Source organism: Megalops cyprinoides, chromosome 6 (assembly GCF_013368585.1).
Source record: "Megalops cyprinoides isolate fMegCyp1 chromosome 6, fMegCyp1.pri, whole genome shotgun sequence".
Taxonomy (NCBI): domain Eukaryota; kingdom Metazoa; phylum Chordata; class Actinopteri; order Elopiformes; family Megalopidae; genus Megalops; species Megalops cyprinoides.
This window is the reverse complement of record NC_050588.1, coordinates 15,103,092-15,130,947: the sequence shown is the minus strand read 5'-3', so window position 1 is coordinate 15,130,947 and position 27,856 is coordinate 15,103,092. Positions and strand designations below refer to the sequence as shown.

General features: G+C 44.5%; 1 protein-coding gene across 1 annotated transcript; it reads right to left on the bottom strand.

Annotated features, from left to right (window-relative positions):
- Nucleotides 1–504: 504 nt before the first annotated feature.
- kdm5ba (lysine (K)-specific demethylase 5Ba) lies at nt 505–27,856 on the bottom strand. Its single transcript, XM_036530487.1, has 27 exons — nt 27,600–27,856; nt 19,471–19,548; nt 18,535–18,657; nt 17,968–18,138; nt 15,822–15,956; nt 15,334–15,427; nt 14,638–14,750; nt 13,696–13,854; nt 12,886–13,005; nt 12,608–12,766; nt 11,805–11,986; nt 11,053–11,215; nt 10,621–10,740; nt 10,115–10,309; nt 9,329–9,510; nt 8,775–8,899; nt 8,289–8,439; nt 7,732–7,846; nt 6,677–7,032; nt 4,738–4,876; nt 4,351–4,530; nt 3,950–4,108; nt 3,242–3,721; nt 2,979–3,084; nt 2,403–2,596; nt 1,702–1,992; nt 505–1,456 (listed from the first exon to the last, which is right to left on the bottom strand). The coding sequence occupies exons 1-27, from the start codon at nt 27,750–27,752 to the stop codon at nt 1,319–1,321; spliced, it is 4,581 nt and encodes a 1,526-aa protein (XP_036386380.1). The 5' UTR covers nt 27,753–27,856; the 3' UTR covers nt 505–1,318.

Below are 27,856 nucleotides of genomic sequence, written 5' to 3'. Positions count from 1 at the left end.
CCTTTTACCTGGGGTATGTACCGGCACACCTGGTTACAATTCCAGCTGCTTAACCGCTAAAAGGTCCCTCTGTAGTTCAGCTGGATCAGTGTGTGGACATCAGCTGCCCTTGTTGTAACCATGCAGATGATCACAGGGCAGTGATACTGCTGTGACCTTGTTTACAGTCCAGCTAACACAATCACCATAACATAATCTGCTGTGATGTGTTTGTACGGCAGACCATATAATATACCACACACATCACTTTAGTGCTTGGATTCTCCATGATGAACAAGGATGTCTACATAGGGTCCCAGCTGAAATGTGTGTATATGTAAATTATATATAAATATTTATATTTCTATACTGAGGAATTTGAAAAATTTAAGGAGCGGGAGTCAAATACATGAAAAAAGTACAGAAATAAAAATGTTGATATGAGAACAAAGGGTTTTATTTCCACAATATAAACTGCAACATTTGAAACAAGCTACCCTCCCCACCCCCCACCAAAAACCCGCACAGCTGTGGCAGTCATTCACACAGTTTCTTCTGTCTGCTACATCTCTAGTCCATCACTTAGATCCTATGGTCTAATAGTGAGCATTCTGTACAATGACCATCGCTAAAGCACCATCACACTGATCAGAAGAGATTTCAAGCCACTTACTTCAAAACAGACCTTGTTCAGTTATTGCTCAGATAAATAAATCTAACCCACAAAAAGAAAAAAAAAAAACATTTTTATATTATCCAGATGCCTGTACTAAACAGCGGGTTTCCAAAAAATATGTTTCTCTTGTTTTTATTTTTAGTTGTCCATTCTACTGATCTTTTTTGGTGAAAAATCTCCCTGCATCCCCATCTACGGTCTCATGGAGGAAGAATCCTGCATTTTTGCAAGGTGCCTGAATGAGGGTCCCTGGTGCCTGACAGGACTGAAACCCCAGCAGCACACACTGCATCCAGGGACTCTTGGACAACCACAAACAGTTCATCATAGGAAGCAGAACTCAATCATACAAAAGTGACCAAAGACTTAGAAGGTCTCAGAAAAACGATCCCACAAGGAGGGAAGTAGCACCGTTGTTGCAAAGCGGCGGGGAGATGAAAGGTCGAGGGGTACTCCGAGTACTATCTGCCCCCCAAGATCAGATTACCCAACCCTAATCCTGCCCCGACAGAGGAGAAATTGATCTGGATCCAGGGCTAGGTGGCTGAAACTATCTACACCACCATGAGGCAGGGCCAGCCGGGGTCAGCTGCACAGCCACAGGTACAGGCTTCAAACAGACTGACGGTGGTCTGCTCTATGTCTTTCCAGAACCTTCTTCACTTATTTCCTCACATGGCCGTCTTTTATAGTGCAGGTCACACAGATATAGTCCTCCTTCTCGGCCAGCTCAGCAGACACACCCACGCAGACCTGGTGGAACCACTGGTTGCAGCTGCCATCACACTGGACCCAGTCCACCTGAGAGGAGAACACGACACTGCAGTCAGTATCCCAGAGCCATCCGCATCAGAAACTACCACCAAGCGATCAGATTTTACATGCAGACGACAAACTGAAATGTTGAGAGTTTTAAGCAGTGATAATTGTTTAAGTGTGAAATAGAAGGACCCTGGGAAAGCCCTACCATCAGTCTGCCATACAAGCCGATTAACATCTATGTGGCCTCATCCCAGCATGCCATGCTGCGGTGAGGTGAGGCTTACCTCCTCTCCTTCAGGCTGCTGGCACCTCTCTGCAGGACAGAGGGCCATATCATCGTCTGAGTCTTCTGAAGGGGACAGGTCCGGGAGAGAGGAAGGGGACGAGGACAGGAACAGGGTGGGGGAAGGGACGGCAGACAGCAGCTTGCCTTCCCGGCTCTTCTCCTTAGTCTTCTTCCGGGCCCTCTTTGCCTTTCCCCAGTTCTCTCCGTCCCGACCCCCCTTTTCTAGCCGTCGCTTGGCCTTCTTGTCCACGCCATTCACAGCTTCCTTCTTAAGACCAGAGAGCCCATCCTGCAGAAGACAAACCGAATGCTATAAACAAAATGCTAACACAGGCATTCCTGCAGCTGCTACATCCACATCAATATGCAGTGCTGGCATGCATAAACTCCTCCACGACTGGGCAGCTCATCTAAGCACAGGGTTGCGTAGTTCAAGTTAAAAGTACACCCAGGGCTACTCTGTGAAAAACCTACGGTTTACCTTGCAGTTTTTTTTAAATCTCAGAAACTTGAAATAAATGTAAATAATCACAAAAAAGATAAGTATATGAAAAACTAACCCCAAGTAAAATGGTGAGTTGATACACACGGAGCATACAGAAATCAGTGCCTGTTTTTAGCTTGACTTCCCGCATGCTTGCTATCCCTGGGGTTTCTTTCCCCATGCAACCACCATGCCTTAGAAAACCTGTCCGTTACCCGGATCTGTGGTGGGCTCCTTCCCTGAGAGTTGTGCCTCTGTCTGTCACTGTCGGGCCTCTGCTGTGAGCCGTCTATGTGCTGTGGGCTGGAGTGTCTGTTCAGCAGGATGTGGTAGAGCTGCTGGATTTCTGGTAGCGACACCTGAAGTAGGAGCCCCTCCATCATCAGCTCCTCCAGCTCAGGACTCAAACCTGCACACACGCACACACACATCCCTAAAATCAGACATATACATAACCAGAAACTGGGGGCACACTATTTGTGATGCTGGCTGCACTCCACATGATTCCGGGATGTTTTTCCCAGCTGGAAAAGCTGTTTCTTGATTTGGGATGCAAACAACTGAATAGAGTAAATGGAGCTCAGTTCAACTTCCAATTGTTTTGGAAAATGGTAAAATCATTTCAATTTTCCAGGTTTGACAGATGACAAGACTTACTGCTCATAAAAAAACTGAACTGGAAAAACTGAATTTTCACCTTAAAACTATTCAAACTGCGTTAATGAACTGCTTCCCTTGGTCTGAACCTTTAATATGGATATCTGTAAGGATCAGTACAGTGAAACACTGACCATGAAGAGGAATGCATCGCTGTTCTATGTAGAAATCGGTGTGAGGCTGGCCTGTGCTGTTCCATTCCTGAGGTGAACAGGAAGCTGTTCTGGGGCACTGCATCACCTGCAGGGACACAACAACCCAAATCAACACACGAACAAGGACACACTGGGCAGCGGCTGCATTTATAGATACAACAGGTGTTGAAAGAAAGGAAGGTATTCAACAGAAAACTAAAATGCGTGCTGTATTGTGGGAAAAGGCACACGGCTCACGTTACCTTTCTGGCAGCAGCGTTACTGGCGGCAGACCAGCGGTGAGGGGCGGGCGAGGTCCGGGCACGCTCCTGCACTACCGGCAGCTTCCAGGAGGCGGAGACCTGCTGCACCCGGTGCTGCCAGCTGACGGTGCGCTCGATGACGTAGCGGAGGGCGTCGCCCTCGGGCAGGCGCACCCGGAGGCGCTGCAGCGAGGCCAGCAGCGGGAGGATCTTGTCGAGGGGGGGCCTCTCGGAGCGCTGGCAGCCCGGGCACAGCCAGGCCTGTCCGCCCCACGGGTCCGCCGGCTCCGGCACGCAGGCACGGTGGAAGGCGTCCCGGCAGAGCTCGCACTGCAGCATGGCTCCCGCGGGGGCGCGGTGGCACACGCACACCCTGAGGTCCGCGCAGTCCGCCGTGGGCTGGAGCTTGGACTTGTTGGCGGCTCTGAGGGCGGACAAGGCCTCCATCTCCTTCTGCCGGACCTCAGCGAGAGTGGCCATCTGGAAGAGGTAGGAGAGAATTTTCACACTGAGAGCCAAAGAGAAAACATGTACTAAGCAAGGGATTTAATAAGATGAAAAACAAATCAACTAACAATATCTGTGAGGAAAATCAGTTTTTTAAAAAATAAAAAGATGCTTGTTAACTTACATTACACTGTAATTCAGTCAGAACCACATAGATGAATCTGGTTTTCAACTCCAGAGAGAGAGGGAGGTGGTACTTACAGCTGAGGCAGAGTCTTTGCTCTCTGACAGGGCTCTCTCCACATCACTCAGGCTGCCCAGCCTCACCAACTTTCTCTTTCCACACTGTGCTGGATCCTTAGCCTTTTTGGATTTTGCCCTCTGAGCCACTGTTCCCACCTCACACCTGGGGCACAGCACCTGGGCACATGAATCACATTACGTTACATTCACTTAGCAAACACCACTTCCAGCACCATAAGTGTATCCATTCAAGTTGAATGAGTAACAGTGTCAGGCCACATGAATGTTTCTGTCAGGCTATGACTGGACATGCTGAAATTACAGACGTAAAAGCCGAATGTGGAAATGTACAGGAGTTCACTGGATGGACAATTGGTATAGGCGCTCCATTTGGTGGGACCTGGTGTTTGGGGCATTACCTCTAGTAGCGAGTAGGGAGAGTTCTTCATCAGGAAGGTTTTGGATGCACTCTCCTTCCATGCCTGCACTTCAGAGACTAGGGACTCCAGCCGGGCAAGAGGGTCCAGCTGGACAGGGATGGCTCGCGCCCGCGACACCATGCTCAAGAGGGTGTCCAGCACAGGGATTCGTCCACCATGCTGAAAAAGAAAACACGCAGTTACAATGACAGTCACATTTTTCCCTTCCCTGAAGATTTTCTGGCTGACCAAAACCCTTGTCATTCAGAAAGTTGTGCAGAGTATACGGACGTGGGTTGGTAACGCATCCAGGGCATAGACACTGCACTGAAGGTCAAAGCGGTCATGACCTGCTGCAAAGGACTAGTCAGGTGGTTCAGGCCTCACCTGAAGTGCCTCGGCCTCCTGGAGCCACTCTCTGGCCCTGTTCACAGAATCCCTGAGTAGCAGGCAGTTGGGGAGATAAGCAGGGATGCCTTCTGCTTCCTGAGCCGCTGCGGCCAGAGTCTCCACACAGTGGTGGGGCCTGGAGGAGACACCAATCTGCCGTTAGCACAAAAGGCCATGTCCTTCATCCAGTCAGTACAAACCCACAAAGGGTGCAGTGCTTCATATCATCCAGAGAGAAGGTGGCAAAAGTTCATCCAGCCACTGTTAAATGTCCTTGCTGTGGGCCTGGCTGACACATGGTTTGTCAAATTAACCTTTTTTCTGTTTTAGACCAAATAAACATGTCAAGACAGAGAGATATTTAGGGATTGTCACAAAAAGACTGCTGATTACACTTATGGTAAATCACCCTCAACAAATTGGCTAGTGTTTCTTTAACTCAAATTTTCACTCTTAATGTATTCACAATTTGGTGTCACAAGATCTCACCTAATTCATTTTTTTTCTTTTTTTACTGCCACACTTCTTACACATCAACTGTTATTTATCTGTTTTGTTGAACATCAATTGGGTTGGAAGAGATGGAATAGTCTGATACAAGACAGGATTCTTCAAACAGGGGCCTATAGGTTTCATAAATTATCACGCTCTAACAGAGGTGAAATGCCTCTCCGCTAAAGGGTGCACAGCTACATGTGAACTGCTGGGACAGCCTGTCCAGTGATCCCACAATAGTTTGATCCAGTTAATCTCCCAGGAAGCAACTCTGGACTCCAAATGCAAACCTTGCACATTTTTTCCCCTACATCAATGCTGGATTAACTTTTTAAGCAGCTTTTCAGAAGATATGCGTCAAACCCTGTGTCCTCACCACCATATAGCCTCATACCATGCTTGGCTCTGTCATCCCAACAACAGCAACAGGATAGAGCCTTCAGAGTTGCTCAATTCACCAGGAAGGGACACCACAGGCTAATTCTACAATTCAACCCAGCCAGTCTGGGCATAGAAATCTAACACTTCCAGTGCATCATTCCAGATCATATCCAGTAATATCAAAGACATGAGCTGGCAGGTCATTCACACCGGCAATGATGTATCTAGTCTCAGTTACAAAGGGAGAGGAAAGTATATAATCCAGTTCCAATCCATGCAGTTGAATTATAAAATCTTAGAGGCTGTACCATTACAGGCCTTTCCAAAAGACAGGACTGGGATAAAAAGCTCACTTTGCAATTTTAACCAAATGTTGTTAGAATTTTCAGAGAAGTGACATCTACTTTGCCAAAAACCCAAGTAAAAATAGCATTATTAAGTACAATGCTGAAATACTGTAGGAAAAGGTCACACAATCCAGTCAAGTAATTTAGTCATCAGCAGAGCATTAGCTGGATTGTTTGGACACAAAGAGAGACATTTACATCACGGCCCTATGCGAAACATATTTTGGATAAAAAGGGAACTAGTCCATCTCATAACACTTTCCATTGGTTTTCAGTTCACAAGAGGAATGTAAATGCAGCCTGCTCTGTACAAGAGTCTAAATTCACACACCATGCAGAAATACGTAAAAACACGCAAACGCATGCACGCAGACATGCCTGCACAAATGTATGCAAGATCTAGTGGGAAGAAAATGACTGAATTTATGGAAGATTGTGTAATGTCCAGCAAGCCCTTAAGATGCACACATTACAATGTCTTCCAAAAGAGGTTTGCCATTTAGTTTGAGAAAGCCAGTATGCATCTAAAAAATTAGATACCTTACCACCCCCCTCACCCCTCTGACAGTTGCCTGGCTAAGTGATTTCCTAGCATTCTTGCTTCCTGAGCCCATCCTTGTGAGAAAGGGATGGGTGAAATTCTAAGATGACCTTCCTGGCTAGATAAAGGTCAGATGAAATGAATGGATGAAGTGCCTCGGAGCTGCGGGTACCTGGCCTTGAGGAGGTCCCAGGCCCTGTCCTCCCAGTGCTCCGACACAGTGAGCAGCTCCTGCAGCCGCGCCATGGCCTTCTCCACGCTGGGGTGCGGGGTGAGGCCCACGCCCTGGTCGATGAGCCTCCGCATGGCATCCAGGGACAGGGTGACGGGCTGGGCGGAGCCCTGCCGCACCGTCTCCAGCCAGCGCGCCTGCGCCAGCCTCTCGCGCAGCCGGGGCAACTCCAGCAGCTCCACGTCCAGCTTGAAGCTGACGTCCAGCAGGCCCTGGACCTCCGCCGCGCTCGGCGCCTCCTCCGCCAGCACCTTCTCGCTGTGCTGCTGGAAGTCCTCCACGCGTTCCAGGAGGTCCTGAGACACAGAGCCAGACATGGTAACAGGATGATTCCCATTTCGTAGGTCCTACCTCAGTTCCCTCTCTGCATAATTTTAGCTATTATCCACTGCTGGAACCGTAAAGCCAGAGGAAGTAACGCTAACAGCATTAAGAAATGAATATTAAGCTCTGCTTGTTATCTTGCTGATTTCCCTAAGGGCAGAGTTGCTAACATAATCATACAGTGTCATAGCAGACAGCAGCCATATTGTGTCATGTAAAGGTAAAAATCTCTTCCCAATGCATCAGAACATTAGCTTTGTTCCTCTGGGGTAAAGTGTCCCCTCAGCTTGTTGTGTTGGTGCCCCCCAGTGGCTGGCAAGACACCTGCAAGTCATTCGGATGATGTCAGTGCTGCGTCTCTCCCCTAGCCGGACTATTCCCACAACTAACAAAAAGAATTTTTGTGTTGTCCTCCTTATTCTAAACCAGGGCTACTCAACTCATTGGACAGCTGCAGGGCCTGCTGGCTTTAGTCCCAGCAAGGCACTTAACCTCCTCATTTAGCCTGTCAGTGTTCTGGCAGAAGCAGTTTCACTTCCATCTCCACCATTAAGAGTTCTCATGATCTAAGGAGAGCTGGAAAACCTGCTGAACTGCAACCTTAAAACATCTTTTCACTCTGGCCGTTATACAGTGGGGCCTTGGCTCAGGTCCCTAATCCCCCTCCTTACCTTCAGTAAGGGAGCCTGCCGGATGGTACATGGCAGGTTGTACAGCTGTCTGACAAATGACTTCAGTTCCTCAGCAGTCAGCTGGTTCTGGGACTTCCCTCCACCAGAGCGTGACCTGGAAGAAACACTCATTAGTAAAGACATTGCTCATCACACACAATACATTACTCCTCCATAAAATTACCATTACTGAATGCCTCACATCATTGCTTTTGCCATTATATTTGTGAGACATTTAACTGGATTATTTTCATTATGGGAAAAGAGAGCCTACTGCTACAATTACCACATAACTGTTATGCTTACAAGCAAAATCCGAATTACACATTTAAAGTGTCAAAGCATACATTGTATCTTATATTTTATCTGAAAGCAGTACTTTTCCAGGTAAACGTCTGCTTATTTCTCAAACTAAGAAGCACCTGGAACTGAGACTGAGCCCACTAAAAAACATGAAGCTGATGACTCATCATCATGACTCAGAGTGGTGCTCTATTGCTCCGCCCAGGTCAGACGCATCACAGTGGGCGGAGTCAAGCAGGGCTGCACACGGTTACCTGGTCTGCCTTTTCCCGTTAAGCAGCTGCTGGGCCACGGAGGCGCACTTCTCCGCATCCTGGGTCACCAGGCGAAGGTGGCGCAGCAGGTCGTTGTCCGGGAACATCTTCGCCTCCGACTCCTGGATCAGAGCTCGGAATTCTGCCAGACCTGGCCAATCAGGAAGACGCAGGAGTCCCGTGTTACACACAGAGCAGCGCAATCATAGTTTCCCTTTTCAAGGTCGAAGATGTGTCCAGTCACCAGCCCTGGTCACACAAACAACCAGAGGCATCACAATAACCTGTGCTACAAATGGTATCCAGTCACACTGCCAGACACAAGTGGCAATTTTGGGAATGAAAGAACACAAACGTGAAAAGCATATACATAAAGAATAAGTAGTGGAAAAGAAACTCATAATGGGCTTCCCTGCAACGCTTAAGACTGGGATCACTCTGTTTTTGTGAACCTCTGAGGTGCAGTGGGACAACAGCATTGCTCACTTTTTTTCTTGTCCAATTTGGCCTCTAGAATCTCAGTCACATGAGACGACCAGTCATCATAGGACTCAGCACGCTGGCGCACGGCATTCATCATGGGGTAGAGGTCGTCCAGTGTAAACCTATAGCTACAAAGAGGTGCAGGGAAAAACCAATCAGCAGGTTCTAAAACACTTCAGACTTACAGTTCCTGCCATATGAAGCTTACAGTGTTCTGCAGGAAAACACTAAGATTGACATCAGAAGCACTGCCCTATCCAGGTGGCCATAATGTCTGTAGGTTTTTGCTTAAGCACCTGACTCAGCTTATCCATGTTATAACAGGACCCATTTACAGCCCCCTCAATCTGAGCGTTAGTCATTTAAAAAGACCTAGAAAAACCTAATTCAGAATCCTGATTCTCCAATATGCAGAAGGCCAGAGCAATTATAAGCTGGCAGAGCAGCTGGTAAGGGGGTAAAGAAAAGAGGCTTATCTTTCCAAAGATGATTAGCTTCCGTCTCCTGTGTGTCAACCTGAATTGAGGAAAGACTGACAAGGCGTGCTGAGAACTCACTGCAGCATGTAGTCCCTGACAGGGCAGGAGCAGAGGTCCTGGACGTGGTGGAGGCACACCAGCACACCCGGGCTACAGGGGCAGGTGAGGGCAGACAGGTAGCAGGTGGTCCTGCACTTGGCGCACTGACGCTCCTCGTCTGGCAGAAGATCGTATTCCGACCTCTGGCTGTGCACCACGCCCTTGGGGGGGGTTCACAAAAGCACAAGAGTTAAAAATAGGGCGATACTGCCTCTGACACCACATTCTCACAGCACCAGAGGGATAGCATCAAGACACAATGAAGGCGCTTGTGTTGGTTTCCTGGTTACCACCCTGACAAATGATGATCTGACAACACGAGTTTTGCGCTTTGCATGCACATCTCCCATTGTAAGACCTCATACTGAGAGAACCTTTGTTTTTAGATAGCGCTTTAGAAGTATTGGCCTCTAGACAGAGCTGGGATAGAGGTAACAAATAGATACATGCAAATAACAAATAATGCAAATATGCTTATATTCGTCATGTGATCATTTCAAATTTGACATGTAAAACTTCAGTTAGACTGCAAGACATTGCTTCTGTAATCACTAAACGAAGACAACATTTCAATGACAAATCTCTCTCTCAATGAAAGCGTTCGGTGGAGGGGTGGAACATTGCTCACACTGCTTGATGCATCGGCTCACTTTTCCCCTGAGTGGGACTCCAGGCACTGACATCATTTCCATCATTCCCATACACACAGATGTATGAGGGCATGGAGCAAGGACAGAGAGTGTGGGAGGGTAGATTTCCACTCACCAGCTTGCGGATTTGGTCGCGCACCTCCCGCTCTTCGCGGATCATGACAGCCATGTCCTTCTGCACCGCGGACGCCAGCACCACGTCCAGGGAGTCAGCCTTGGCCGCCATCTTGCATATCATCTCGTCGTGGGAGAAGACGCAGTATCTGTGCAGCAGCCGGTAGTGGTTCACACACTGACGGCCCAAGGGCATCTGGTACAAGACAAGGAGTCTGCCTCAGCAAACTACGTCATGATTCACTGGCCTAGAAGACACTCCTACCCAGCATGCTTTGCAATGCTCACAGCATTGTGCACAAGTGTACAGTGCCACCCATTTATAGAGCCACATTTTGACTGGAGCAGGTGACATTATGTACTTTGCTCAAGGGTACAAGAGAACATATTCAAATTCACAGCCTTGGTTCTTTATACCAAATTCAGGCCTGTATTTTCTTTTTTCTGGCATACAACCATCTTCAACATTTGTGATTCAACATGCATTAATCAGCCTGAGCAGCTCACCCAGTCCACCGTGCAGAAGTTGACGGCCTCTGCGAAATTGAAGCCTTGGTTGAACCCACTATGGTAGGCCCTCGGGAAGGTGATGACAAACTCCCCAGCGCACTGATTGGTCCGGTAAATCTAGAGGAGAGTATACAGTGAAGGAGGGGCTGTGAGCGGTGACAAAAATTACTGCACTGCAACTACCCAGCATGTGTAGTCAAACAGAATTAAGCAGAGCTTTCACCCAGTTAATCACAAAACATTGCTTCGAGCGACCTGTGTCCTTGTTTATACTTGACACAAGTTTGCATAGACATCAAGGAGCCCATACTGAAGTACAAGGTGAGCTTGACTCCAGAACAACACCTTTACATTTTGGACAAAATGAACACCATGTGGGTGTATCATGCAGTACAAGGACGGGAGAGACGTGGCAGTGGTGGTACGTACGGGCACGCCGTGGGCCATCAGGGTGTTGGGGTTCATGATGGTGACCAGCTGGTGCAGGAGGTCGGGCTGAGATTCGAAGAGCTCGGGAGCGAGCCTCTTCATCACCCCTTCCAGCTGCTCCGCAGCGTACCCCGGAGCACCGTACCACGTCTTCGGCTCCCCCCTGAGGACAGAGAGGAAAAACATCACACGCGGGACATGATGTTTCTTTGCTCAACAAAAACAGCCTCCCAACAACATTCTAATTGTTAAAGGCAAGCAAATTATTTTAAACTTTATTTAACCAAGCAGTTCTACTGAAACAGTTGATGTTAATGTTACTATAGACTCTGAAGACTGTCAAGCAAAAAGACATCAGCAGTGGTATTTTTATGGACTTGTTTATTTAAAGTACAAGTTGTGGGCTTGAATGCAGAAAAACTCACAGGAATGCAAAGCCAGAAACAAAAGGAATACAGTCCTACAGGATTCAGAATTCTGCTAACTGAATCAGTGAAACAAACAGCAACATTACTAAAATATTAACGCTCCCACTATAATGTGCAAGTCTGCCTCATTAGACCTGGCAGGGATATAGTCCAAGTTTAGTAATTTTGATTATATACTCCATAAACAAATTCTGACATGAGGATAAGAAGAGAGAAGACCTAAAATCTGCAAAAAATGCTAAAATAGCACAGGCCTGTTCAAATGTAAGACTGAGGTAAACAGAGCAGAACTCCACACTGTTGTAGGAAGGAGCACCACTGTACCAGTGCAGGTAGTTGATGGAGTAGCTCCAGTGGTCCTCGATATGCCAGCAGAAGGAGGAGAAGCACATGCCCACATAGAGCCAGGGCAGCTTCATCCCGCAGATGTCGGCCGTGACGTGGGTCAGCACCGAGGGGTCCATCACAGGCATGTTGTTCAGGTTCCAGCCACAGCTCAGGTAGTCCTACAGAGAGGGGACAGGGGTGGCGCAGATTAAGAAACCACACAGTATGACGATTATGATGAAGTTATGAGGATAACTGACACACTCCTACATGGTATTCATTAAAGGCAAGCATGTGGTTTTGTAGAACTTCAGCATCTGTTTCTTGTCTGTTTTAAGACTTAGTCACAGTTGTTTGAACTGCTTATCTTGTTTTATTGGCAGGTTGCATGTATGAAAGGTGCCAGAGAAATAGTTAATAAATAACAACAATAATAATAATAATAGAAGATACACACTCAATGATCTCATTTCATTTTTACATTTTTCCCATTCTTCCTTTTTAAAAAATATTTGGAGATATTAGAGATATTTCTAGATTTAACGAGAGAACAGACATCTGAACAAACAAGCTGAAATCAAAAGTACAAATGTACTTCAGCATGACTGCCTTAGCTGCCACTGTAAGTATTAATTTGAACACAATTCACCAGTATCTGAAGACAGTAAAATCTGTTTTAGTTTTTAGCTGGTTGCTAGGTTTCTTAGTCACAAATTCTGTAGTCTGCAGAACTGCAGGCACCGCTGTGGCGCACTGTGGAGGGATAACGGTGTTCTGTGTCTGCAGAGCAACTGCCACACCTCGTCCTCTGGGGCCACCTGGAACCGTCCGTTTCTAATGGGGAAGCCGCTGCCAAACTCCTTGGAGGCGATGTCAGCACCGTACTCCACAGTGACATCCTCCTCAATGGTGCTCACCAGGCGCCAGAACTCCTTCTCCACCAGCTCCGTGGGAACCATCTGACACACAAACACACACACACACACACACACACACACAGTCAGCTTCGACCATCTAAGATCAGGGTTTCATAATATGTGTATGGTTAGTGTGTTCGTTTTTCCATGGATATACTCACATGAACTGGCATGTTAAAGTAATCTGATTTGAAGGAGTCTGCCATATCTCCAAAAGCCCGTAGAGAGTAGTCTCTGTACGCCTGTTCAAAGCCAAAAGCTTCCTGCGGTTTACTGCACTCCTGTCGAGAACATTGAAAGGGAGAAATGTCAAATGTAAATGAAGTGTCAATGGAATTTTCACATGCTGTTCCAACATAAATTGGAATCCAATCCAACATATGATTGTCTAATGATAAGGATTATAGATATATAATTATAGAGGATTTTACAAAACATTATATCACAATATCACTAATAGGTCAGGAGCACCAAGCGATGTACTTTACTTTCAACATAAAGAGGCTTTTTTGCCTTCCCTAAAGTGAAAATCTGATGGGTTTATTATGGCACTCCTATACTGCTTTTCTGGAGTTACTGGTGCAAAAACAACAGCTGTCAGAGGCAGGATTGCCCTTGGTCTCAAAGGATATCCGAATGAATCTACTGCTGCCATCTTATAAAAGCAACCAAATACACCGATTCACCTCTAATTACAGTGCAACTTGTGTACTTCCACTTCAAAGCACTCATATGCCTCACAGAGATTGTTACGAGCAGCTGAAGAAAGATGAAATCTCCATTTTTCATGAAGCTCTGTGTTAACATCCGGTGGATGAGGATGTGGGTATCTCAAGGTAGGGGTGTGTGTGTGTGTGTGTGTGTGTGTGTGTGTGTGTGTGTGTTTCACTGGGTATGGATGTGTATTTCTGTGTATGCTGCTCATCACTGCGTGTGTCTCTCTGTGTGCTTTTGCCAGGGGGGGCTGTTACCTGAGCCAGACATTTGGGGCACCTCCAGTCCCCCTTGGGGACGTCGAGGAGGGGCGGAATGAGACAAAAGGTGTGGTAGCTGTCATCGCAGCCGTCGCACAGCAGCAGGCGGTCCTCGTCACTGCCACTGCAACACACCAAACACACGTACAGGTCCACCTGGAGACAGAGAACCCGGACATCAGCTAGCAAAAAAAAAAGCCTATAAAAAACCCTGACACAATCTTCATTTCACAGTGAACAGTGTCTCTCAGTCCCTCCCTCACACGGCACATATTTCAGAGCCAAGCACTCCCACAATCTGCATTACAGAGCCAAACACTCCCACACCCTGCGCTAGAGACCCAAACACTCCCACAAACTTCGTTACAGAGCAAGTGCCACCTCCACACACCCAGGCACACACAGACTTTCACCACATCCTCAAACAAACGAGGTCAAGGCTTGCAGTGTTAACACCGCCTCCGCATGCGGGGAGATTATCTGCTGGAGGAATCTAAATATAATCGGACCACAGCCCAATTGTTTGCATTTTCATAGTTGTTTTAGACAGAGCTGGAAAATGTGAATAAAGGCAACTTTCTCAGGTGCTGAATGATTAGGAAGCTAGGGTAAGTTAAATCTACCGGGGGCACTGAGGCCTTGGGCTCAGGTTACTTCCTGAGGGACTCGCTACCCACAGCATCAGCTGCATGCAGGTCATGGCAAAGAAAGCACACAGACTTCAGCAATGAAAACCACTGCTTCCACAACATGTCTGTGCAAAACAAATACAGATTTGTTTTTTTGCCACTGTTTTTGGATGTGTTCAAAATTACATGGGATGGATCGAAAAGAAAGAAAATAGAGTAAAACACAAAAGTTTATATGTTTAAAAAGAGGAACTGGTCATCTCAACTGACACAGGCCTTTTCCATCATGGACAGAGAAATCCAGACTTACTATATTGACAGCGGGGGAGACTTTCTTATTCCGTGATTTGGCTTGTTCTGTCTCGCTCATTAGCTCCTTGAGTTCTGCAGGTTCCTGTTTAACTTGGACTAGTGTCATTTTCTCTGAAAGAAGCAGGAGGTTTGAATTAGGCACACAGTTTCAATAACCCATGCCACACAGCTGCAGTTAATCTCAAGACACAAAAACAGAGCATTCTGTTGCCACGCTGTGAAGCAGTGGCACTGTGTACAAAGGGGAACTCAGCTCTTGGCTTCGAGAGTACAAATGCATGTTTTTCAGCTCTGTTTAATGTTGTAACACTTTCAATACTGGTAAGAAATTAGTTGGACTGCGACAGTGATGAGCTGAACCAAGTGGTTAGGTGTTTGGCTGCGACAGAAGCCCACAGCCATTCAGTACAAGCTTGGACTAGACATGATATTTATTCACATTGATAACATTACATACATTACATGCAGACTTTTCTATCTGGTTCAATATTACATTAAGCTCTGTTTCTTAAGTCTTCACCTTTCTGCCCCTTATGTTTAAATGTATGCAGCAAGATGCATGTTCAGAATATTGTTCATAAAAACTTATTCCACATGTAAGACGCAGACTTGTCTTCTAGCCAACTGTACACCCACTCAGCCCAGAACTTTGTTGTCATCATGGAAACCTGGCAGACTTGGCAGCAGGCCCCACCTGGCTCAGGTTTGGCGACGAAGGAACCCATCCTCCTCCTCAGGTTGGGCCTGTTCCCACAGGCCTCCTCCGACTCCACCTTCACGCAGCCTCCCTGTGGAGGGCAGAGAGGGGGCTGGGTCACAGCTGCGGCACCTGTCAGCCTGGCCCGAAAGCAGAGAGACCCGAAGAGACCCTGCAGCCGTCTCTGCAGTGAGGATAACACCTCTGCGAGGTGCAACATTCCTCCCAAATGGCATTACCAACCCTGTAGCAAAGCCCCGCTTTTCATCGTGTACAATTTCATACGTGAGTGCTCGTGTCCAAAAATAGTAAGCAAGAGCCAAAAAAAGAAAGACTATTAGTGTGTAGGAGAGTGCCAGTGCATCCATGTTTGTATGCAAGTGTGTGTTTTGTGGCACGTATGTGAGCGAGAGGGAAAAACTGTCATTGGCTTTGAGAGGAGCTCCTTTGACTGCAGGTACTGTATGAAGCCCTGACACACCCACCTCTGCTCCCATGCGCTTGGCTCGACGGGCAGGGGTGCAGGTTTCCGTCAGCTGCATCGCCTGCCGCTGGGCCAGGTCATGGGGCCTGTACTCCTGGTCCTTGGCGTCGTTGGTCAGGGTGGGTTTCTGAACGCACTGAACAGGAGAGAAGACGGTGCGCAATGTGAGTCATGTCCTTAGAATGTAAACTAGTATTATGATACAGTCTAGTTATACACATTAATTTCTTCAGGTGAATGTTAAAACTAGGGAGTACGTTAACCCCTAAACCCACCATCTTCCACCAAAGTTAGGAATAGATACCAGTTATTCTGACATCTTACTTTAATACAGGTAGCATCTCTCTCTCTCTCTCTCTGCACTGTTATGACCATTTGCATGACACTCCCTGTGTGACTTGGGACTAGACATTAGCATGTGGACTGGGGGCCTCCATGCAGGGCAGCTCAGGATGTGCGCTGTACACAGCCAGCACAGCCTGTCAGCCCTGAGGCCTAAGTCTTGTTAACCACAACCAGGTCACACTCCCGCATGGGGAGGATGGTCAGGGCAAAACACCAAGAGAACCAAGGAACTCCTCAGAAAAATAAACCTCAGTAACCCTCGGGGGGGACCACAACACAGTGAACCATAAAATATGAACCCACAAGGACACCGTTAGGCCCACTGCAGCTAGAGAGGAGGACACATCCAAATTTTGAAGTGGGGAAAAATACAACGCAGGATTGGGCCGATGAAGACGGCACATACCTTATTAGGTGTTTGTCGTTTGACTAATGTGACATCAGCCAGCATGTTTTGCCTTGTTGGCATAGCATTCAAAAAGCAGATGTACTTTTTCCAGATGTGAGGTGGCTGCTAAGCACATCAGCTTGGAAGCTCAGGTACAAACGCAAGCGAGAGTGTGGAAAGGTACACACTAATTTATGGTGGCCCCTACAACTTAGGTCACTGAGAAAGATGCAATCATTGTCAAATTAGGAGGCAGTGTTTTGTAGGCCAAGTACTCTTGTCAAATTACCTTGATTTGCATGTAGAATTACATTACATTATGTTACATTCATTCAGCAGATGTTCTTGCCAACAGCACAAGAAAGCAGAAGTGTATCCATTCAAATGAGCAACAGTGTCAGACTAGGCTAACACACCCCCAGACCAGTGAGTGTGAGGACGACACTTTTCCAGCACTACCGCAAGTTAACGTGAGATAACCTGAAACTAGACAGCCTAGAAACTAAGGGAAGCACACACACTACCATACATAACAATCACAAGATCACAGTATTCTAGATACACACATCTAGATAAGTGTTCTCCTGTTACTGCTTGTGCTGATTATATATATATATATATATATATATATATATATATATATATATATATATATATATATATATATATATATATATATATATATATATATATATACATATATACACACACGCACACACACATTACACTTTCTAAGCTGACTGCATCCACACACATTTAATAATTGATATACTCCTTTTCCAGTATAATACATTGCTGCTTACTGCTAAGAAATAGATTCCAATCCACAGCAATTCAGCCAAGAGCAAAACTGACACTCAGATGCACAACAAGTAATATGTTTTGCAGGCTGGCAGACAAGCTAAGCAATGCAAAGTATAAAGAAAAAAAAACGTGCAAACGTTAAGACAGTGGGGCAACATTTCAGTCCTGGCTCCTGTGGGTACTAGTGTGTCTACTGTGCGGATTTAACCAACACACCACAAATGTAACACCCTCTCTGGGCTCAACAGGCAGTAAGATGACATTTGTGTGCAGCTCAGACCACCATCTGCTAATGCAGCAAGAGAAGCTGCTCTAACAGAGAGAGAGCGTGAGAGGGGGAGGAGGAGGATATGAGAGACTGAGACAAGGGAATGGGCAGGAAGGAGAGAGGAGAGACAGAGGGAGGGATGAGCAGAAATTGAAGGGAAAGAAAAAAAGGATAAATATGGGGAAAGGAGAGAGAGTCAGAGAGTGACAGGGAGAGAGAGACCTACAGGGAGAGAGGGAAAGGGAGAGAGGTCAACTGAGAAAGGGAGAGAAAGGGAGAGAGAGAGAAAGGTCAACAGAGAGAACGGGTGTGGGTGGAGCTGCAGGGGTCTGGCCCACTCACCAGAAGGTTGGCTCCAGTCTGGAACAGGTGGTACGGGTAGAGGATGCGCTCGTAGTGCGCCCGTAGATGGGAGCCCACGGCCTTGCCGGGGGCAAAGCCCATGTTCATGGCAATCTTCGTCCATCGCCTGTCCCTGCAGACTATGTCAAAGCCACCCTCGTCGGCCACCAGCTGGGGAAAACCAAAGACCGGCCCTGTTACCAGCAACCACCTCAAGTGCCACTACCTAAGGGGAAACGCACTCCCATCCATGTTGAATTGCCACCAAATACACACAACTGGCATCAACTTCAGTGTCAGTTTTTCAATTTGCTACAACATTCTGTGGCTACTGGGAAAACAAATTGCTTTTTGTTAAGCATCTTGATATAATAAGTGTAAATTTATAGAATTTTCTTACATGCACAAGTATATCATGACTATTTCATCTCAGTCTTGAAGTGGCAGTAAATGTCTCGATTAACTGCACTTCTGTACACACAAATGAATCTCCCTTTCAAAGTTATGGACATGCACTGATACATGATGATCCAACCCAAAACCCTCCAATACCACACAAGCTCCTACTTTGTTCAGCTGATACAGATCCAGAATCTTCCGCTCCACATGTGGAATTTTCAGCGTGCAGCCCTGCAGTTCCCAGAACTTAGCAATCTGATCGAGGAAGTTGAGCTTGACTCTGGTCTGGGCCTGCAAATAATTGAAACAAATTAAGCTGAACGGCTAATTCATGCCTCCAACAGTAATATGCTCAGAATAAAATGCCCAAAAAATTACATTTATATTATAATGAACAGATGAATTGTTAGCTTCAAGATTTTCATAATGTCATCATGTGATACTCAAGTCCCTTATATATCAGAGAATCATGCAAAGATTTCATGCTCCCCATGTTCAAACACCAGTGACCTCACTTTATCAGTAGTGCTATCCTCTGACCCAGAAGCCAACTACTGCAGCTGGCTTCAACAGAACCCCTACTCAGACTGTAGCTCAAGATACTCTTTAAAACTGAACTGACAAGGAGGACAATGTACACTGGAGGGATCCAATCCACCGTCTTTAACAGAGACCCCACCCATTTTGTTGTGAGTTCATGTGCGGTGTTGTAATGCAAAGACCCAACCCCCAGAGACTGCACCCACTGCCTTACAACAGGAACCCGCCCACTTGCCTTACAACAGATACTGTATCAAAGAACATGAAAGGGCTGGAGAGGGGGCTGGACTGAGAATGTGAGGACATCTCAATTCTGCCTGGAAAACTGCCAACCCCACTGAGCTACACTGGAGACCACTGCAACATTAAACACCCTTCTGATCGATTCTGAATGCCAGAAGTGTCATTTTAAAATGAAGTTATGAAGAACAGATTAGCCAACAGGTGCCTTCTCTTCAAAAATGTAAAAAAATTGCGTCCTTTCACAGTCAATGCACCCCACCCATGCTGTCTCACAGCAGAGGTCCCTCCCACACGGTCTCACAGCAGGAAGGAAGAACCCACCTCTAGCTCATTGAGCCTCTGGATGCGGGGAGTGAAGTGCAGTCTGTCCACGTCACAGGCGAACGGGGGCTGCCAATCCTGCGGGGCGTAACAGTCACAGTCAGCGAAGGGAAATGCACAACCTCGCTGCCCAAACGAATCCGGGAAGTGCAGTGTGTTGCCTTTCCGTTTAACCTGTTTAAAGATCATGTAGGGCCATTTTCTACTAAATTCGCCAGCACCTACATTTAATGAGCTTGAGAATAATTTCAAGTTGTCCAAAAGAAAACACTTGATGACATGAAACTGAATCCCAGGGAAGTGCTTACTTGGATGTGCCTTGAACTTCAAGGACTTATTTCTAAATGTGTAATGTGTAACGCTACATGTAACGTTGCCCACTTTCCCTGCACACATGCTTTCTTTACTTTTTGCTCTAGCAGCTGTTACCACATTGTAAGATAATCAATGGCCCTAAAGAACAAAAGGATTACTAAAGTCTTTCCTGAGACAAAGTTCTTAAGAATGTTTCTGATTCGAGCCAGACCTTCTGGGTGCTGTAATTAATCGCTGGGTGTAGACAGATCAGTGCCATTGAGTGGCAGTTAGCCTGGGGTGACACAGAGATAATAACAGGGTTGCTGAGGTGCCAGGTCTTAGCAAGATACAGGCTATAGGCTATGTGACCTTGCACGGCTGCCAACTCAGGACATTAAGCACAAGAAGCATATCAGACAGTTTAGATGGTCTTGGAATCTTTTCTGGTGAAACACTACTCAAAACAGACCAAGGTTATTTCTGTATGAAGTCTAGAAGATGCCCTAATTCAGTGACTCGCATAGTTTCCATTTTTCTATATCATCTATTTACCCAGACGGATATTGACATTATAATATTTAATGTTAACATATTAAGCCATGCTTAAGAGTTCTGAAATTGGGATTTGACCCTACATTCTGGTCCTACACAAGTGCAATGCATTAACTGCTACACCACAACACCATCTGGTTATAGCATCACTGAAGCAAAATTCTAGTTTTCCATTATGATACATGGATAGAGTTTTCATTAAACAGCAACATTTGTTTTTTTTTTCTGTTTTTACAGAGCTTTGTTAAGAAATCCTGCCCACTTACTTTCTTACTGCGCACTTTCATTCTTTGAGCTCTGTGAAAACATCAACAATATTACTTCCTGTGCCACAGAACTCTGAAAGCAAGACCTGAGTTGGAATTTACAGGGGCTGAACAGTTCTGAATATAACTTGAAGCGCTGACTAAAAGAGAAAACTCACAATTATGACGATGTTATTGTTATGATGTTATGTAAACTCCTACATGTCCCTTAACATGACAGGAAACCAAATTCTTAGACCACAAGTCAGACAGCCCTTCATAACCTGACATGAAAGTGAAAGATGAAATAAAGACAGATCAGAGAGTAGTAGGAGTACAAGACGCTTGATAATTACAACTCAATTTACTCTAAAATGCTGAACAGTCCCCAAAGCACTCACTCATACACACATGCACACAGAAATCTTAATGAAATGTGACATGGAATACAAAGATTAAACTGTTTCATATAATATCAAGACAAGGCCAGCTTTCATTTTTTTGTATTTGGTTACAGGGGCCGTGTATGCTTGCAGTATGAAAACAAAGGATGTTTTTGTCATGGGACAATGACCATCTTTCAGAACTGAACCTAAATGAACACAAGTTGAACACAAAGGAGCCTCCGTTGGTTTTGTTTATGAGAGTGGATGCCAAGGGGAGTCTACCTTGTGGGGCCTGACAAGCTGTTTTCTTCTGCGTGGCCACCTGAACACACCTCACACACAATGGTGGTTAGTGAGCCACTAATAGTCAAGGCAGAGAACCCACCTTTATTTGACAAGTATTAGACAACTCTGACACACTTATATAAACAGCAGGACAAGAGAATGTCGCCCTGGCAGATTTTTTTTTACCATTCTGTTATGGGCAGGCAGAGTTTAGGGAGTTGGCACTATGATCAGAGGAGGCTTTTCAACTTAATACAGTGGATGCAGAGAACTTGTCTTCACTCCATACTTAATATCAAACTATTTTGGACTGCTCTGCATAATAACTTCTGAATAACAATGCAACAATTTAAATTAGGGTCACAAAAAGCAAGTTCAAGATCACTGTTTGAAGGTAGGCTGTCTGCCTCCTTATTTGTAGTTCAATGGAAACCACTTCTCCGAGCAATGTCTCACTTTAAACCAAGCCTGTCACCAAGAGCAAAAACAAAAACATGTGAATGGCCCAATCAACCGTTTCTTTGTATAATGCCTGGGAAAGCATCACTTCAGGACTGTCTCAGAACTACCTCCTCATTTTTTCCATTTTATTGACAGAAGCACAATTTCACAGATCCACACTGCACCCAGGCCAGCTCTTTACATGACTGAAGGTCAAATGTTTGTCTTAATGTCATATGCTCTTTCTCAGTCTTCCCTCTTGTATTTATGGGTGTAATCAGATAAGCTGTCTCACAAGAGGATTTTCACTTTAGTTAAAACCGTTGGGTTCACAAGCCGGTTGAAGGGCAACCCTGTGCCTAGCCAGGCACCCATTCCCTGTCATAGCACCTTCATATATCACAACAATATTCATAACCCAGAAAATACATTTACATTCACAATAATATTCATAACCCAGAAAATATATTTTAAAAGGCTACAACAATAAGCACCACAGTGCTGTGATTCAACAGTCTGGTCTTTTTGCCAATTTCTATTAAGAAGGTAACAGTGTCTGTACTTTGTATTATTTAAAAGAATACAGAGAACATTGTAAGGACATCAGAAGGCTGCCTCACCTGAGCAGTCTATGGAAACATGACCAACTGAAAACTAAGCCTGCACTGACCTATAATTCTTACAAATCAAAAAGAGCTAGTCAGACTCACAGACACCCACCCACACATATACACACAGCCACACAAGCACAAATATAATTTTCTGTTCTGCACAATGGTTTTCAATTCCCACAGCATCTTGTCCTCCATCAAAGGCCTTTCCTTTGACATGAGTTTCACTGCTGGTCTTCCATCTCTTTCTAACTAAAAAACAGACTGTGGAAGTCACATGTTTGCGCAACAGAAGCCTGCAGGTGTCTACACTATTTTTTTCCATCAAGATTCTCTTCTCCCTTGAAAGTCAAGTTATTTTACACATTAAATGTAAGAAATGATAAGGGCAGACTGACACACTCAACAGTGAAACGCCAAACACAACCCAATTCTATCAATGCTAGAGTGTTTCAAGCCACCTAGCCACAATACAAATCTCCACAGCTTAAATGCAACCATGTTTCAATGTTAGTTTCAAAAAGCGGCAATAAATGCACGACCACATTTGACACACAACGGGTGTGCTACAACATTGGAGAACCCTTTGATTCTCTAGAAATCCATTCAGTTCAAGATACTGGGAATGAGTAGGGGCTTGTTGGAGATTTCAAAAGAGGGATAACATTTAGCCGACTCCATTTTCACAGTAATAACTCACGTGTGCTCAAGAGTTTCAAACAAGTGTATAATTGAGCTGACATGCAGGCAGGTGTACAACTGAGTTGGCATGTAGGAGAACTAAATTAACCTGTCACCAATAAAAAGACTCAAACTACTACTAGGGCAATAATTTACTACAAAGTCAATTATTTCACTTCTGTAATTTGTCTTAAGACACACTAGCTACTCTGAGTAGCTGCACAGCAGCTCCTTGGGAAAAGATGACACAAAAGAAAGTAACTACATGGCTAACAGTCTGGGGTGCATCCACAAGTATACATGCTTGAACTGGAACAACTGGCTTTTGAACTTAGAGCGTGGCAAAACATCTCGACTGAGGCATGTCATTTATCAGCGCATGTCACGTACCATGTACAAGTACCTTGGACTCCAAAACAGCAGAACCCTAAGGCCAGCCCTGACACACATGTATTTCGGTCAGCAGGGTGCTAAACTGCAGTAAGAGCCAAAAAAAAAAAATGGTTTCAAGTGAAATGAAACCAATTCTGTGTATTCACATTTGCCACTGGTAGATCACACCCTACAGCACTTGTCAGACTTCAATTACACTCAGTGGACATTGCATGCAGGAGCACACTCACTCTACACAGCTACATCTGCTCTTGGTGGCTGAAGACAAACATGAATCACACCTGTTTCCACTGAGCTCTTTCCATATCTAGTGCTTCAGATGAAACGTCTCTGGTAATGTGGACAGGAAACAGACCTATCGGCTCCTGTGGCTGGGTCACAAATGCAAGATGAAACCCCAGTGGCAGTAGCAATCAGTGTTTAGCTACATTTTATACACTGCAATGTTCCTGGCTACCTTTTGTACAGAGGTGTAATATACCTTGAGTGGGAAAGATTAAAAAAAATAAATAAATAAATCATACAGTAGTTGTTCTGCCCTCAAGTTTTGAGTAATTCATTTTCATGAATGTCATTTTTAAAACATAGGCCTACTACGTCGGTGAACAACAAATCACACCCATACAGAACGTCAAACTCACCATCTTGTGATTAAAAAAAGCACACATGCTTAATTTTGTAGTTTAAACCTGAAAACAGTGCTGCTGGACTGAATTTCGGCAGGTATTTAATAAATCTTCAATTCGATTAATCTTATGTGTTCAAAAGATTATGTGTACAAAAGTTCAGCATTTGCTCCATCAGGTAACTAGTATTCATCTTACACTAAACACCTGTTAAGACTGACATCAGACTACAGATATACACAGTGACTACTCAGTGCATGAAAGACCATAACAAACAGCTAAATTCCAGCCTTGTACATTAAGTGGGCTAAAAGGTTATTAATAAATAGCATTTTACCTTCTGCTGGCATAAATCTTGATTTTAAAGTCTTGGGAGTAATGCAGATGGCACGACTGGGTAGTGGAACAGGAATCCTCTTTACTTGAATTGCATATTTTCCACTAAAAATAACTTGCTGATTGCAATAATTACATTTTTGAAGAGCTGTAAGGGTCTAGATAAATGTAACATGTTGTCAGCTCAGACTAAAACCTACACATGTGGATGTTTAAGGAAAATCACAAAATTACAGGGCTAGTGAATTTCTTCATCTCAAGCTACGTAACATTAATATTCTGATCAGCTGCATGCACCCCATGGGCATTCACATCCCTTTCCCAAGGAAAATGGCCATTACCCAAAAAACTCCCATTCAACTTCATGTGAGAACAACGACAGATGTAGTGTAAAGGCAGGTTTCCTGATAAAACTTCATTTTGGCCATGAAAGCTAACATAATTTGACATTCCATTAAATTTAACTACGGTACTATTACACTTTGATAGAACAGACATATTGATAAGGGATGAGGACTTTGCTCAATCTGAGCATATTTCCTGAGAATATGTTAACAGCAACATACTGGAGACCACTCAGAACAGCATTTCACAGTACCAAAAAAATCTCACAAAGCAAAAAACAAAAATAACAGAAAAATCACAAAACAAGTAAATGCATCCACCAGGTTCTTTCTTTCTCAAAGACAGAATTTAAAATGCATCATCATATTCCTTGTTTCACTGTCCCTGTGATATTTTTCAAAGACCTTTTTCTGCAGTTTCAGGTTAACCTCCAAGCAACTTCCAAATTGACCAAACCAGAGATTAACTATATAAAAGTTTTCCCAACTCTTTTTCATTATTCAAAGAGAACCGTCCATTTTGAAAAATACAGATTTACAGGTAAACCTGTATTGTATGTACCATGTATTATGACACACTGGTATAATCTTGCCTTGATGAATTCTGGTGCAGACCTGCAGTGTTTTTTTTTTTTTTTTTACAGTGGCCATGTTTGCAATCATCAGTTCCACCCTAATTCAAAGCAAGACTAAAATTAAGATTGCTATACTACTCTCTATCGAGGACTATAATATCAGTGCATCATCCTGACACACGTCAGTACATCCTCATTCCTCTTCTTACTTCTTACACTACAATCCCAGTATAGACACAAAATGGCCAGATTGCACACTCCACACAGCTCCTGCTACCCACAAAGGCAACATGGAGGACAACACCGAAGAAAGGGGCCTCTTTGATGGGTTTCTTTACGTCAACTTTGTTTTGTACTTTGTTATGGATATTATCTCTCGTGATCACGTATTAGAAATCGGCGATATTCATAAACCCATGTTTTTATGGAAAAACGTGACGAGAAAACGAAACCACTTTCATATAAACGTTAGCTATGAATAACAAAAAAATCACCATATGTTTGCAGATAAAGAAATGATGAAAATTTACATATATTCAAAATTAGATTTTCATTAAGAGATAAACTTGAGTAGCCAAATGGTAAAATACGGAAAACATGCCTTAATTCACGGCTTCCTATGTCCGTTACTGTTTCATGTAGCTGTATACCAAGACAGTTTACTCCATGGAAAATGACACGTATCGGTCCCACGGTCTTGTTGTTATACTTTTGTAACTTTCAGTGGTCTCAGAAAAAATATATATCAGTACTTAAATGACGATATTGTACATTTAATATTATTATAGCGTATCAAACCAGTGATTATAAACACGGAGGAAAAGATCAAAACCCTGGTGTTGTGAAGGGAGGGGTTGGGGCAGATACTATTAATTTAATGACAGAGCAGAACCTATTCGTTATGCGAGCAACAGAATGGAAATGTGAAACAGAGGGACCATCTTCAACCGATTCACCTTAAATTGAAAAGTTCAATCTAGCAATAACTGATTTCCAATCCCATGACAACCCGTTCCCTTTTTGACCAGGAAGAACGTCAATGCGCTTATACAGAAAGCAATGACCTATCATCAAACCTTTGATATGTGGTAGCTAATCCTGTGGGTCACATGAAACAAAGATCTTTCAGTTTAATTGGAGAAAAGCTCCTACATAACCACCTGGGCTATTCTCACCATGCGGAGAAATATCCTTGGGACCCCCCTCCCCCTTCCCCCTTCCCCCTTCCCCTTCCCCCTTCAGAGGTGTAGTGACCACCACCAAACTACGCACATTTCCATTCCGCTTGCATAGGATGGAACAAATAAGATTATATTACCATTCGCTCTCCATCCACAAAGCCACTGTGATGTTTATACTATCTAGAAATATATGGAACTACTTTCAAACCGCAGTCAATTAGCGTTTTAGATAAAAGTAAACCTCTAAAGAGACGGTGGTGACATTCTTTTAACAAATCTAAGACAATCACAAAACAGAAGCTTGCTACTTACGTCGCTAAATGGCAAACGATATCATCCACCGAGCTGGCTAATTAGTGAAAACGATGAATTAAAGAAACATTAAATATGTAGATGGACAGTTCGTTATCCATTTAACCAACCAACGTGCGCTATATATTTCACACTGCCTGCAAATGATTTTGCGTAGTGTATTCGGTGTTACAGCCATTTTCTGCCAGCTATCTTGAGTTTTGGATAGCAAGGAAACAGTCGTTATTATCTTAAGCTTTGTTAAGGTAATAACGACTTTCTACTTTGATGCATTTTCATATTTTAACAAGAGAAGTTCTTCCTCGGACATTCGACAAACGGATGCAGAACGATATTGGTATTACTAGTTCATCACAAAGTTGAAACTGGCTAGATGGTTACAACTGTACGTCTCCGTCAATTTAAAAGAAGAGACACTCATTTTATGCGACCAACTAGTAACCTTGGTAGCTAATATTATAGCAAAATCTCATATTGTCTTGACACATTTGGCTAGTCTACGATTTGCTAAACGAAGCCTGGCCAAAAGTGGAAAGATTTTTTTTCTATTTTGCCATATATCCAGCTATCGAGGTTGCGAGGTCACCCAGGTGACTTCTGTTTTTCTGCCAGGAAATATATTTAGCTAGTCTATAGTTTCCATTTTATTAAGCTTTTTCCCATAATGTCCTAGCAGGGGACCTATCGTAACCCCGTTCATGCAAAAAGGAATCTTTACCCAAGTTAAACCTCAAGCCGCCATATTGAAAACTTTTCTATTAATCAAATGGTAATTTACCAGAAAATATCGCAAGTAACTCAAAACACGGGATATTTCATTCACAGTTTCTGCTGAACCACCCTGTACCTCTTGTCTACACTTACCGGAGGCGGGCGGACCTTGCAGATGCCAGTTTTCTCCGCGATAGGCCGTATCTTATTGATAAAGGCAAAAGGGTCCGCAAATTCCTCCCAGCTGGGCTCGAAGACTGGGCATTCCGGGGGCGGAATAAACTCTTCAGGCCGAGGCTGGGTCATCTTAGCGGTCCAGGTCAGAACCGAGGAAGCTGACACGTCGCAGCCGAATAAAACTGCTGTTTCGGCTCAGTATATCCACGATCTCGTTGCTAATTCCTACAAGC